Raw genomic sequence first — 12943 nt, forward strand, 5'->3', positions numbered from 1 at the left:
TAGGGCACGAGTTATAGTTACTGGAGTTAAACATAACTATAACTGCTGAATTTCTATGGTTTTGAGCGGGTAAATTCAGAACCTAACTAGAAGGTCACTGTAAACTTTGTTTTTCTTCAGTGAAAAAAAAATATATATAAATATATATATATATATATAAGCATTGTGAGTAGATCCTATGCCCTATATCCGATAAAAACATCCCAATCTTGCATATGGGTGACTTCCTCTATATTAGAGGCACTAATGAAAATCTGAGTCCAATTTTAGCTTCTTTGTTGGTGAAAATACAAACTAACCCCCCATCTAACTGGGCTAGGGGAACAGACCTCAGTAACAATTGACACATGCATTTAATCTGGTGCAACTTGAACACAGTGGGTTTGCTCACTGATTTACATGAATAATGCCTTATTACTTTGTGTAAGAACAGTGTGGGACTGTCCATTCTTTGGTACAGGACCATGCTGCAACGCCCATTTGAGCTGTTTTTTGTAGTGCTGGCATGCCAAACGTCTCTCTGACAGACATTTCTGATACTACTTCTTTCACTGTTTTGACAGTCCTCAACTCAGTAAAGACATTTTGAACTTCCTCAGAGTCCTCTGTGTTTATCAGCTTTTATTCCTTTAAAGCCCACAACCGCATAAAGGGCTCGCTCTCCCCACTGCTGTCACAAAATTATTTATAACCATAACAAAATCACTCTGTAGAAAAACAAAAAAGAAAGTACACAACACAATTTGAAGTCTTGTCCAATATCCCTGCTTCTAGCCCTGAAGGCAATGGCTGCCTTCTCGGGCACCATCAGTCAGACACACACCCATCAACATGTAGCCATATGATTCTCTTATATTCAATGAAACATCTATTTCCATGCCACGAAACAGAAGTGTTTTTTTTTAAATTCACTTTACAGCCCCATATTGTACTAGCATTGGCACCAGATGCACAAAAGCAGTGGCATTTGCCGACAATGTGAGGGGTAACTGGCATCTGCCAAAAGATTTTCATTATGAAGGAGATACTTTATATTAGATTTTTGCCAAATTGATGTAAAGCACTTTTTTCACATAAGATGTAATAGCAGCGGGAATAACGGCTTACCTGAATATTGACAAAGACACCGTGGTATGTCTCATACAAAACTTTGTTGCCCTTCACATGAAGAGGGAACTCAAATGGGATTTCAGTCTTGCCACTGGGAAGCTTTCCTTGTTTTACCATCTCTATGGTATTAGTAATAACCTGAATCGGCTGAAATGGAACACATGCACAGATTACACTCAAATACATTACTGGTTTATAATTCTACACAAAAAACAGAATTTCAAATCTACAAATCGATTAAGTACATCATCCCACCTGTCACAATGCCTGTGAAATGTGACTGAAACCAAAACTCCACTTCTTTTTTCTAGGGTTTTTACACTACTTTGTTCATAAATATTTGCAGTGACCATTCTATTCTCTGTGGTCATTACCAATGTGCATAGATTTAACAACATCTGATTATAATTTAAGAAAATAAGCTGTTTCCCACAGCTCTAACACAGGCATGCTTACAGCTTTGATTAGGGTGTATTAGCACAATACTCAGGAACTGGATTGTGATGTCTCTGATGAGAAGAAAATATATTTGAGACAGAGACTAATTTGAACAGTTTTGTCCTTTTACATTCTATTGCATGTGTTTTTTCCACTGATATAAATGCAAGGTTCAGCGAATTCAAAGATTTGATATAACATGGTATGTAGATCTATTCACAATTGCATAAAACATATAAACCATAATGAAAAGATGTCGTTCCTCTGACATTTTAACTGCTGTTTATGAATTATTAAATACGTCATATGTTTTTAGCCATAGTTCAAAATCAAAGAGAAAAATTATTTCTTTAGCCATCTTTAGTGAAGAAGGAATTGATATAAATGTTATCAAATCTAGTCTGTAGTTTGATAAAAGCATTGTATTGTGGCTACTAAGCAAAAGTTTAAGCTCTGGGAACAACATCAAACCAACAAAGTAAGATTTAGAGTCTTGTGTCTAGACATGCAGTCACTGGTGTCTACATGATCCTGTCCTTACCTTCACAGAATTATAGAAGGCTTCAAACACACCAACACTCTTAGCACTGAGCTGAAGGTTTACAGATCCCTCCATCGTTAAGGAGATTCCCTGGTGTTGTACACTATCTTTGCTGATGATAACCACAACTCCTGAAAGAACTTCCTGAAATTTAAATTTGAGAAAATGTAATTGGACAATAAATTTTTAGAGGCAGAATTACATAAATGCTCTTTAGTTTGTATTTTCACTATGTATTCAATAAAAATCTACATTACACTACATTAATATTTGTTGGAAGTTGGCTCTGTATGTACTATTTCAAAGTAAGAAATAGCATGCACAGAGTCCAAGGGTTCCCCTTAGAGGTAAGATAGTGGCAAAAAGATAATTCTAATGCTCTATTTTGTGGTAATGTGGTCGAGCAGTAGGCTTATCAGAGGGTAGTGTTAAGCATTTGTTGTACACACACAAGCAATAAATGAGGAACACACACTCAAAGACAATTCCAGGCCAATATATTTTTATATAGAAACATATCTTTTCTTAGTTTATTTTAAGAACCACAGGTTCAAGATTTACAATCAATACTTCAAATGAAAGGTACTTCACTTAGGTATCATAGGAACTTTGAATCAGCAAAATAGCGTGTACAGTTTTGGCAAAAATGGCAATAAGCTATTTTAAAACTAGACACTGCAAATTTCAACAGCTCCTTGGGGAGGCAAGTATTTGTTAGTTTTGCAGGTAAGTAAGCCACCTACAGGGTTCAAAGTTGGGTCCAAGGTAGCCCACCGTTGAGGGTTCAGGGCAACCCCAAAGTTACCACACCAGCAGCTCAGGGCCGGTCAGTTGCAGAGGTCAAAGTGGTGCCCAAAACGCATAGACTTCAATGTAGAAGGGGGTGCCCTGGTTCCAGCCTGCCAGCAGGTAAGTACCCGTGACTTCGGAGGGCAGACCAGGGGGGTTTTGTAGGGCACCGGGGGGGACACAAGTCAGCACAAAAAGTACACCCTCAGCAGCACAGGGGCAGCCGGGTGCAGTGTGCAAACAGGCGTCGGGTTTGCAATAGGTTTCAATGGGAGACCCAGGGGTCTCTTCAGCGAAGCAGGCAGGCAAGGGGGGGGGGGGGGGGGGTTCTTGGGGTAGCCACCACCTGGGCAAGGGAGAGGGCCACCTGGGGGTCGCTTCTGCACTGGAGGTGGGATCCTTCAGGTCCTGGGGGCTGCGGGTGCAGTGTCTTTACCAGGCGTTGGGTTCTTGGAAGCTGGCAGTTGCGGTCAGGGGGAGCCTCTGGATTCCCTCTGCAGGAGTCGCTGGGGGGGACTCAGTGGGGTCAACTCTGGCTACTCACAGGGTCGCAGTCGCCGGGGAGTCCTCCCTGTAGTGTCGTTTCTCCGCAGGTCGAGCCGGGGGCGTCGGGTGCAGAGTGGAAAGTCTCACGCTTCCGGCGGGAAACGTGGAGTCCTTTTAAAGTTGTTTCTTTGTTGCAAGTTTTGGTTTCTTTGGAACAGGGCCGCTGTCCTCTGGAGTTCTTGGTCCTTTTAGATGCAGGGTAGTCCTCTGAGACTTCAGAGGTCGCTAGACCCTGGGGACGCGTCGCTGGAGCAGTTCTTTTGAAGTGGGGAGACAGGCCGATAGGGCTGGGGCCAAAGCAGTTGGTGTCTCCGTCTTCTCTGCAGGGGCTTCAGGTCAGCAGTCCTTATTCATCTTAGGTTGCAGGAATCTATCTTGCTAGGTTCTGGGAGCCCCTAAATACTCGATTTAGGGGTGTGTTTAGGTCTGGGGGGGGGGGGGGGGGGTTAGTAGCCAGTGGCTACTAGCCCTGAGGGTGGCTACACCCTCTTTGTGCCTCCTCCCTGAGGGGAGGGGGGCACATCCCTAATCCTATTGGGGGAATCCTCCATCTGCAAGATGGAGGATTTCTAAAAGTCAGAGTCACCTCAGCTCAGGACACCTTGGGGTTGTCCTGACTGGCCAGTGACTCCTCCTTGTTTTTCTCATTATCTCCTCCAGCCTTGCCGCCAAAAGTGGGGCCGTGGCCAGAGGGGGCGGGCATCTCCACTAGCTGGAATGCCCTGTGGTGCTGTAACAAAGGGGGTGAGCCTTTGAGGCTCACCGCCAGGTGTTACAGTTCCTGCAGGGGGAGGTGAGAAGCACCTCCACCCAGTACAGGCTTTGTTACTAGCCACAGAGTGACAAAGCACTCTCCCCATGTGGCCAGCAACATGTCTGGTGTGTGGCAGGCTGGTAAAACTAGTCAGCCCACACTGGAAGTCGGGTATGTTTCCAGGGGGCATCTCTAAGATGCCCTCTGGGGTGTATTTCACAATAAAATGTAAACTGGCCTCAGTGTGCATTTATTGTGCTGAGAAGTTTGATACCAAACTTCCCAGTTTTCAGTGTAGCCATTATGGTGCTGTAGAGTTTCTGTATGACAGACTCCCAGACCATATACTCTTATGGCTACCATGCACTTACAATGTCTAAGGTTTTGCTTAGACACTGTAGGGGCATAGTGCTCATGCACCTATGGTATAGTGCACCCTGCCTTAGGGCTGTAAGGCCTGCTAGAGGGGTGACTTATCTATGCCATGGGCAGTGTGAGGTTGGCATGGCACCCTGAGGGGAGTGCCATGTCGACTTAGTCATTTTCTCCCCACCAGCACACACAAGCTGGCAAGCAGTGTGTCTGTGCTGAGTGAGGGGTCCCCAGGGTGGCATACGACATGCTGCAGCCCTTAGAGACCTTCCCTAGCATCAGGACCCTTGGTACCAGTTACAAGGGACTTACCTGGATGCCAGGGTGTGCCAATTGAAAACAAAGGTACAGTTTTAGGGAAAGAACACTGGTGCTGGGGCCTGGTTAGCAGGCCTCAGCACACTTTCAAATCATAACTTGGCATCAGCAAAGGCAAAAAGTCAGGGGGTAACCATGTCAAGGAGGCATTTCCTTACAATATTCATTCTAGTCAGTGGGCCCAACACAATGTTCTCAACTGGTCTCCAATTGGTATCCATGTTTACCCACACAATTTTCATGTTAAACCTAAGCCCCATGTTTCCAACTCAGGTATCTCCCCCTTGTTTTTTGCCTCCGCATCCAATCATGATTTAGTTGCATTTTTTGAGCAGTAGGATCCTTCAGTGTCATTGTATGTTAAAATGTCAAACTGCTTAGATGATATACACATAATATGTCCTTTATTGCCGCATAATTCCAGTGGTCCTTGTTACAACCCTGGAGGGTTCTCAATATTTGCACTTTTATCTGCCATGTCCATGCTTTTATAATTTTCTTCCGTTATGCCAATTTTGAGATTAATCAAATATTGAGTTAACTGCCACATGTTCCGCTCTTTTCGAAATACCTGTTTTTGCAGTGCCCACAGAACATCCTAGGCGCTCTCATTGGGTTCTGGAGCAGGAGTATTTCAATGACATGCTCTCAAACATACAGTTATACATTGGGAAATCAAGTTAATTATGCTCATTAATAAATTAGAAATGTGACCATAGGACACTATGCCAATAGCACATAACACAGTCCAAGAGTTATGTAACCAATATATTTTAATCATCAGAACACGGTTTCATCTAAAAGGCAGTTAAGTACAGTCCTCTTTACTCACAGCATTAACAGCACCCCTGATCCCTCCCACCGTTGCACTTTTAAGATCTTTTAATTAATGATAAACTTAGTGGTTGTTTGTACACTTTGTTTCCAGGTACTATCAGACCCCACAAGTTTGTCACTTCTAAGAAAAATGAACAAACAGATCTTGTGGTGCATGGAGCTTTCCAATTCAAAATAATTCCAGGGAACATTTATGAAAATTTACACAGATTTTGTTGGTTATCATGGAGGTGTATTTCTAAGTAAAATTAAGTGGGAATCAGCACAGCTGCAGGTCCATAGCTTTGTATCTAAGGAAGTTTAAATAACAGTGCAATGTGAAGTGACCGTGGTGTAGAAAGGAATGGAAAAGCAAGATAAAAATGGAGGTTGCTGTGGATTAACTTTCTGCTGTTAAGTTACAAACCGTAGAAACAGAAATTACACTGGAAAACATCAAATGAATGGAAGAGGCCAAGATGCTACATTACTTGTCATTCAATGCCCCCAAAACATGTGGGTTGAACTTCCCCTTTAACTCACACGAGGAGTAATTTTTCAGGTTTTTATGTTGCTACATTCTCTTAAAGTTCTATAAATAATGTAGACTGAGGAGAAATGAATGACTCAACAAGCAAGTGCAATTGATGTTGGGTGTCCGGCTTATAATTAAGGTAACAGTTTGTCCCAGAGCAACACTTTTCTTCAAAGAAAAGCACAGACATACTGCAGACAAAGTAATTTTTTTTAAAACAAGACAAATGCTGAGTGCCACCAGCAAGTGGCACAAGTCCAGTGCTTAATTTTTAAAAGCATATGCGCGTAGATACGAGGTTTTGCTCAGAAGCCCGGGGACGGCTGAAACGAAGGTAGGGGTGCCAAATACCAAGGCTGCGTTATCTTGATTTCACCTCATGCCTATCATCTACCACCAGACATGGTCTGCCTCTTTCTCGCTCTTATAGGTTCTTTTCTACTACTGCTTTATCTCTTTGTCATTGTTTTTCTGTCTTTCTCTTCTTTATTTGTCCCCTCTTTTGTGTTTTTCTCTCTCTTCATTTGGATCAAAGTCTGTTGAAAAAAATTAAGTACTGAAGGGGAACACCAGCAAAATTTGGTGAGAGCAACTTTGGCTTTTCAACCTCCCATGCTGCTGCGTACGTGGACACTGCCAACCTTGAGGCTTTTCCGGCCATATCGGTCATTGACAAATCTCTTTTTCATAATAGTCGCTCTTGTAATTCTTGTATGCTGAATGTTTGTGTGCTGTGGGCAGGTGTAATCTACCAGTGAGGCACCAGTGGAACATTTGACTTTCTCATCCAGAGATTCTCTATGGACACATTGGATGTGCAAACATGATAGCATAACCACCTCTCTGTTTTTTGTACATTTTGGAACGACTTATCACTGATCACTTGGACTAAGTACATAGTGTGAGTAAGTAATCATTATGTTGCCATACTAGTGGTTGCAGGGGAGAAGATGCAGCTTGTAGCTGAATCTTAATTAGCACCCCCATCTCTTCTAGGCACTTCTTGGTGTTTTTATTCTGACACACCTTCTATGGAATACAATGCACTGCAACTGTGTTCAGTAAACCACAATGCCTCTAAAAGCAGAAAAGGTTCAACCTTTGTGACTCAGCGCTAATGTGTTCAAGAGAAACAGGAAGCTGATTACACAAAATGCTGGCCTTCTAGAACACCAGAAGTAAAAAAAGAACAAAACAATAGCCAATCATGTTATTTCTAAAAGACTGGCTAGGTATGTGATTCTTACAGTTACTTTGGGGTCAAGGAAAATTCACCTGGTAGTTTAATGACTTCAGTCCATGCACACCACAGTGATACTTCTGGAAATGTAATAGACCTGGAGAAACATTACTTGTCTGTTGGTGAACGTGGTTGCGGAAGATCCGTTCATGGATGCTGATTTTCAGTTTGTCTTTCCGTCCATCATGTCAGTACACTGTTCCATGCCACAGAATTCAAGGGCCAAAATAGATGGTCTGGAGTGATTTTACATTACCAGGCCTCCTCTGGCATTGCTCATGTACCACATTTGGGTTCTAATAATAACCTGGAAAGGGGTGCTTCGCCTGATCTGGTCAACCGATCTGCTCTGGAGGTAGTCCCAGGCTGTCAGCAATCAACTGTGGCTGAGACAGCATTTAGCAACTTTGCCCTATAAGAATCGGGCTTAAGATGAACCAATGACAGAAGAACTGATGTGGGCTCACGTTATTGTGCAAGGCCTCTTCTAATGCTATGATTTGTATTTGGTTCTATTTCCATGGTGATCAAGTGGAAATATTGGGGGGAGGTTAATGTTTAATGGGGCAGAAGGAGCTGCTGACGGTTGTATGAAGTTTCTGTCCTGAACCTTTGCAATAAAGTACCTGCATTCTACTATTTGTAGACGGTTTCACTACAAATTGGTGACAAGGGCCAAGGTACCTACATCAACCTAAAGAAGAATTTTGGAAGACTTTGTCCAAATTATACCATTTATTCAGTGAACCGTTGAACGCACTGGTCTATGGAGGAAGTCGTTCAGCGAAGACTGAAACCAACAGTGGGGAGCGGTGCAGCATGCGTGTTTTACATTTGCAATGCGGTTCAATTTTGGAGGAGTTTGTAGCTGGCTTTATCACCATAGCAGAAGGAGTGAAGTGTGTGATAGTGGAAGCGTCCACTTTGATTGTATCCTGGCAACCAAGCATCACTGTGCGCAAGGCATCCTGTGGTGCGTTACTGAGGTTTGTCTGCAGTGCCCTAGCAACCAAACAACCCAAGCATCAAGAGCGCATGCTTGCTGGCGTTTGACTGCAGTGTCTCAGCAACCAGCCAAACACCGCAAAGCGAGCGCACATTTACTGCAGTAGATTTGAAGTATCCTAGCAGCCGCTAGGTAACGCAAGATCACTTTTTGTGACCCTACGCAGTGCCATCTTTAGTAATAATTCTGAAATAATAAGCAGCATTTCCTGCAACATTGGCAAATTCATTGTAGATAATTCTATCAACATATACACACCGCTGCACAGTAACTTTGCTACAACCTACCAAACAAGTACTTGGGACAAAATTAATTGGTGGTGAAGAGTGGACAGTGTAGGCTCACTGAACTAGTTCACTAATAAGTATGAGCAACCATAGTTTTTCCACCAGTTCTCCACAGTCCTTCTGGACAGCAGGATCAGAACCCCCATTGAAATGGACTGAATGGGGAGGAATATTTTACTAACTAGATTGAAGAGATCGATGAAACTGAAAAAATGTCAGCTGCACAAAAAAATAATTTTCTTACATTCTCTGTGTCCTATGGGATTAAAAATGTACTCTCGCCTGAAAAATTCTGGTGGTGGGTGATATGAATGTTTTTATTGCTGCTATCAATGATTTAGGCACACATTTTCAACCAAAGGTTTACACTGGTATATCAAGGTACATTGTTTATGAGTATGTGGCTGAATTGCAGAAGTTAGCAAGTGACTGCAAATTTGGCATAATACAGAATGATTTATTAAGAGATCACGTTGTGATGCACACCAGTAACCCATCAACCCATCAACCCAAGAAAGATTATGGGTTTTATGGCAATTCTCCAGTAGACACTATAATAGCTATAGTCAGGAAAGTAGACGTTTCTGAAAAAAATAAAAATAAAAAATAAATAAAAAACAGTAGCCTTAAAGCAAAATGACAAATAGTCTTTGCCAGTCAACTGAATTTTAAAAAGTTATAGCGCAAAAATCAATGCATCTTTTGACAAAGATAAACCAAAAGTACAGAAGAAAGGTAGATGTTATAGATGTGATAGGAAAGAACATCTTGCATACAGCAAACACTGTCCTGCAATTAATCAAGTATGTAGTAATTGTGGAATCAAAAGGCCATTACGCAAAAGTATGCAAGAAAAAGAAACATGTTAAATATGTGTATGATGAAAGATGTTGTGGGACAACATAACTCAGATGAGGACTCTGACGAGGATAACTCACATATTGCCATGAATTTTAAAGAAGAACTAATCTTGACTATACATGATGAAGCATGCAAAGGGAAGCCAGAATGCAAAATGACAATTGGTGGCGTGGAGTTAACTATTTTTGCTGATTCAGGTTCCACACACACAATTGTAAATGAATATATCTAGAGATATAAGTTTGTGCAAAGAGTAGAATAATTTTTAAGTCCATCAGATATTAACCCAGAGGGTTATGGTGGAAAGAATTTTAACATTTTAGGTTTCAGATGGTTAGCATTCAAATTTAAACACAGGGTGTCACACAGCAAATTGTATGTAGCTAGGAAAGGCCCACCAGTTTTAGGCTGAAGAAATCAAACATATTTGCATATAATATTGGACGAGAATAGTAAGTAGCAAGTCTTAATTGTGGATCATATTACTACTATTGGAGAAAAATTGCAAACAATATTTCCAGCTGTATTCAGACAGACGTTGGGTAACCTGGTAGGATTCGAACAAAAGATTTGTTTGCAAAATTATGCATGACCTAAAATACATAAGGTTAAAAAGGTGCCAATAGCCATAAGAGAAGTTTAAAAAGAATTGGAAAAATTGGTGAATTCTGGAGTGATAGAACCGGTTGAAGCATCAGACTGGATTTCTCCAATGGTTGTTGCTTGAAGCAGTAATGGAAAAACCAGATTGTGTGTCTACCTTAGCCATCTAAACAGCAATATAATTATTGGCAAATCTCTACTGCCCAAAATAAACAAAAGGGAGATGTTACAAATTGACTCAAAATGTTTTTTGACCACTGTCTTATCTGCATATTATCAGATTTCGTTGACACCAGAGTTCTGAAAATGTACTGCTTTTATCACTTCAGATATGTTGTTTCGATTTCAACGCATGCCGTTCCTTTGGTATCGGTGGCTGCCATTTTTCAAAGATTAATATTTAATCTTTGCAGCAAAGAACAGGGAATATTGTTTTTTCAACATAATATATTGTTGTTTGGCAGAAATAAAAGTGAACATGACTCCAGACTAGATAAGGTATTCTCTATATTGGAGTCCAACAGTTAACTGTCAAATTTACCAAGTGTAAATTTTGCAGAGAAAAGTGTTGCATATTTAGTACATGTGATTGATGAGTTTGGCTTTAAACCCAAACCATCTTTGACACAAGCAATCAAGAATGCACAGACAACAAACAAAGATGATATCGGATCATTTTTTACGTCTGGCTGTAGATCGTTCAATATTCATTCCAAACGTTTTTGAAAAATGTTTTCATATCAGACAACTTTTGAAAACAGGAACAACATTTTAATTGTCACAGTGTGATGTTGACTTTGCAGTCATAAAAGAAAGCATTTCAGATAAATAAAAGACTCTTGGGTTTTGACCCTAATATGGATTGTATGGTCACTACTGATGCAAGTAATTAGGGTTTGGGTGCCAGGTTATCTCAGACGAACGCCAAAGGATAGGAAGCTATAGTGGCATTTCCCTCAAGATACATGGCACCTACTGATGAAAAATACCCAACCATAGAGAGAAAGAAGCATTGGCCTGTCCTTAGGCCTATGAGTATTTCAGGGCATTCGTTAGGGATGGGCCAGAGGCTAGTCGCTGTTACCATAAATCACTTGTGAAAATTCTAACAACAGATGGTACCACTAATGCTTCAGCTAGGATGGCTAGAATTTCGATTCGCATGCAAGTTCCATATACAAAATTGTGTACATGCCTGGGAAAGAAAATGTGGTAGCTGATTTTTTTTTTATCCAGAAAGCCAACACAGTTTGAAGAGTGTGTAGATAAGATATGGAATGGATTTCATGAAGCCCTTATCCACAATGACGGTATGCCTGAAAAAGAGGAATGGGAACAAGAGTGCAAACGCGATAAAACATTACAGGTGACAAGTGGCCAAACAAAAAAGATTAATAAGATGATATCAGACCATTTTGGGATATTCGAGTTGAACTATCTCCAGAGAGAGTGTTGATATGCAAAGGAGAAAGGATTATTCCACTACATAGCTTACACTCTGATATTCTGTCTTTGTGTCACGAAGACCTCTTTGGTAGAAATCGCCGTCAATTTGTAGTTAAGAAAATATTCTGGTGGCCTGATTTAGTTTCATACATTGAATGCACAGTCAGAGATTGCATATAATGTTTTAAGACAGACACATCCTTTCAGATGCCTAAGCCTCCAATGATTGATTATAAAATCCCTGGGAATCCATTGCAATTGACATTATAAGACCTGTAGGTGTTTCACAAAAGTATGTTATTGTGTTATTTATCTGTTTTCTAAGTGGCCTACAGTCAAAATTGTACAAAATGTGGACACGAGTACAGATTTAGTTTTTCTAGATCAAATGTTTTGTTCAGAAGGTTATTTAAGGTTTTACTATTTTAAGTGATGATGGAGTACAGTTCAAGCCTCTTGCCTTTACACAGTACTGTGAAAGAATTGGAGTGAAAAACCACTACATCTCTTTATAACCTAGCGGCAATGGAATGGTTGAGAGATTTAACTGTGTTATAAAGAATGTAATTCAAGCAGCTTGAGCAAATGGTAAAGACTGGGAAGTAGAGGGCTTGAAGGCTGTATGGGCCTACAGATTCACTCAGAATGATGCAACTGGTCTATCACCATTTCTGATAATGAGAGACAGAAATCCTAGAACTAAGTACAATAAAGGATGGTTATTTAGTGCTCAATTTGAGCAATGGTCTATAAAGGACGTCAGAGACAATATAACTAAAGGTCATGCTAAAAGCAAAAATTATTACAAATTTAAGCACAGCACTAAACCAGCAAGTGTTCACGTTGGTGATTGGGTTTGTATAAAGAAACCACGATTTATAACTAAAGGTGAAAGTAAATTTTAAGAACAAGAAGAAGTGGTGGATGTATTACACAATGCTATACGTTCAAGCAATGGCAAAGTATGGAATGTGAAGCAAGTTGCTTTGTGTAATACTGGAGAGGGGAATAAAGATAACAAATGTTTTTGTTTGGATGGATGACGATACACAAGATGATTTAAATGTTGAATTACAAAGTGCAATGGATACTGAAAATGTATCAGTGGAAAGTAATGTACCTATGCATAATGAGGTTGCTAGACTAGTGTGAATGAGAGTATTCAAAGTAGGATAAGGAAAGCACTCAAGGGTTTGGAAGATTATATTCATGAAGGTAGTAATTAACTAAATATTTTTTTCATTCTGTTTGTTGTTCTTTCTCTCTTCTTTTTTTGCTACA

At 40.6% G+C, this 12943-nt stretch overlaps 1 protein-coding gene across 1 annotated transcript in view; it reads right to left on the bottom strand.

The window, feature by feature from the left end:
• The window catches only part of VPS26C (VPS26 endosomal protein sorting factor C), a 164282-nt gene that overhangs the window by 86881 nt on the left and 64458 nt on the right, over positions 1–12943 (bottom strand). Inside the window, exons 2-3 of the mRNA XM_069202548.1 lie at positions 2090–2233; positions 1108–1257 (exon numbers count right to left, since the gene is read on the bottom strand). Coding sequence (XP_069058649.1) covers positions 1108–1257; positions 2090–2233 — 294 coding nt within the window. The remainder of the gene's footprint in view (positions 1–1107; positions 1258–2089; positions 2234–12943) is intronic.

This window comes from Pleurodeles waltl, chromosome 8 (assembly GCF_031143425.1).
Source record: "Pleurodeles waltl isolate 20211129_DDA chromosome 8, aPleWal1.hap1.20221129, whole genome shotgun sequence".
Taxonomy (NCBI): Eukaryota; Metazoa; Chordata; class Amphibia; order Caudata; family Salamandridae; genus Pleurodeles; species Pleurodeles waltl.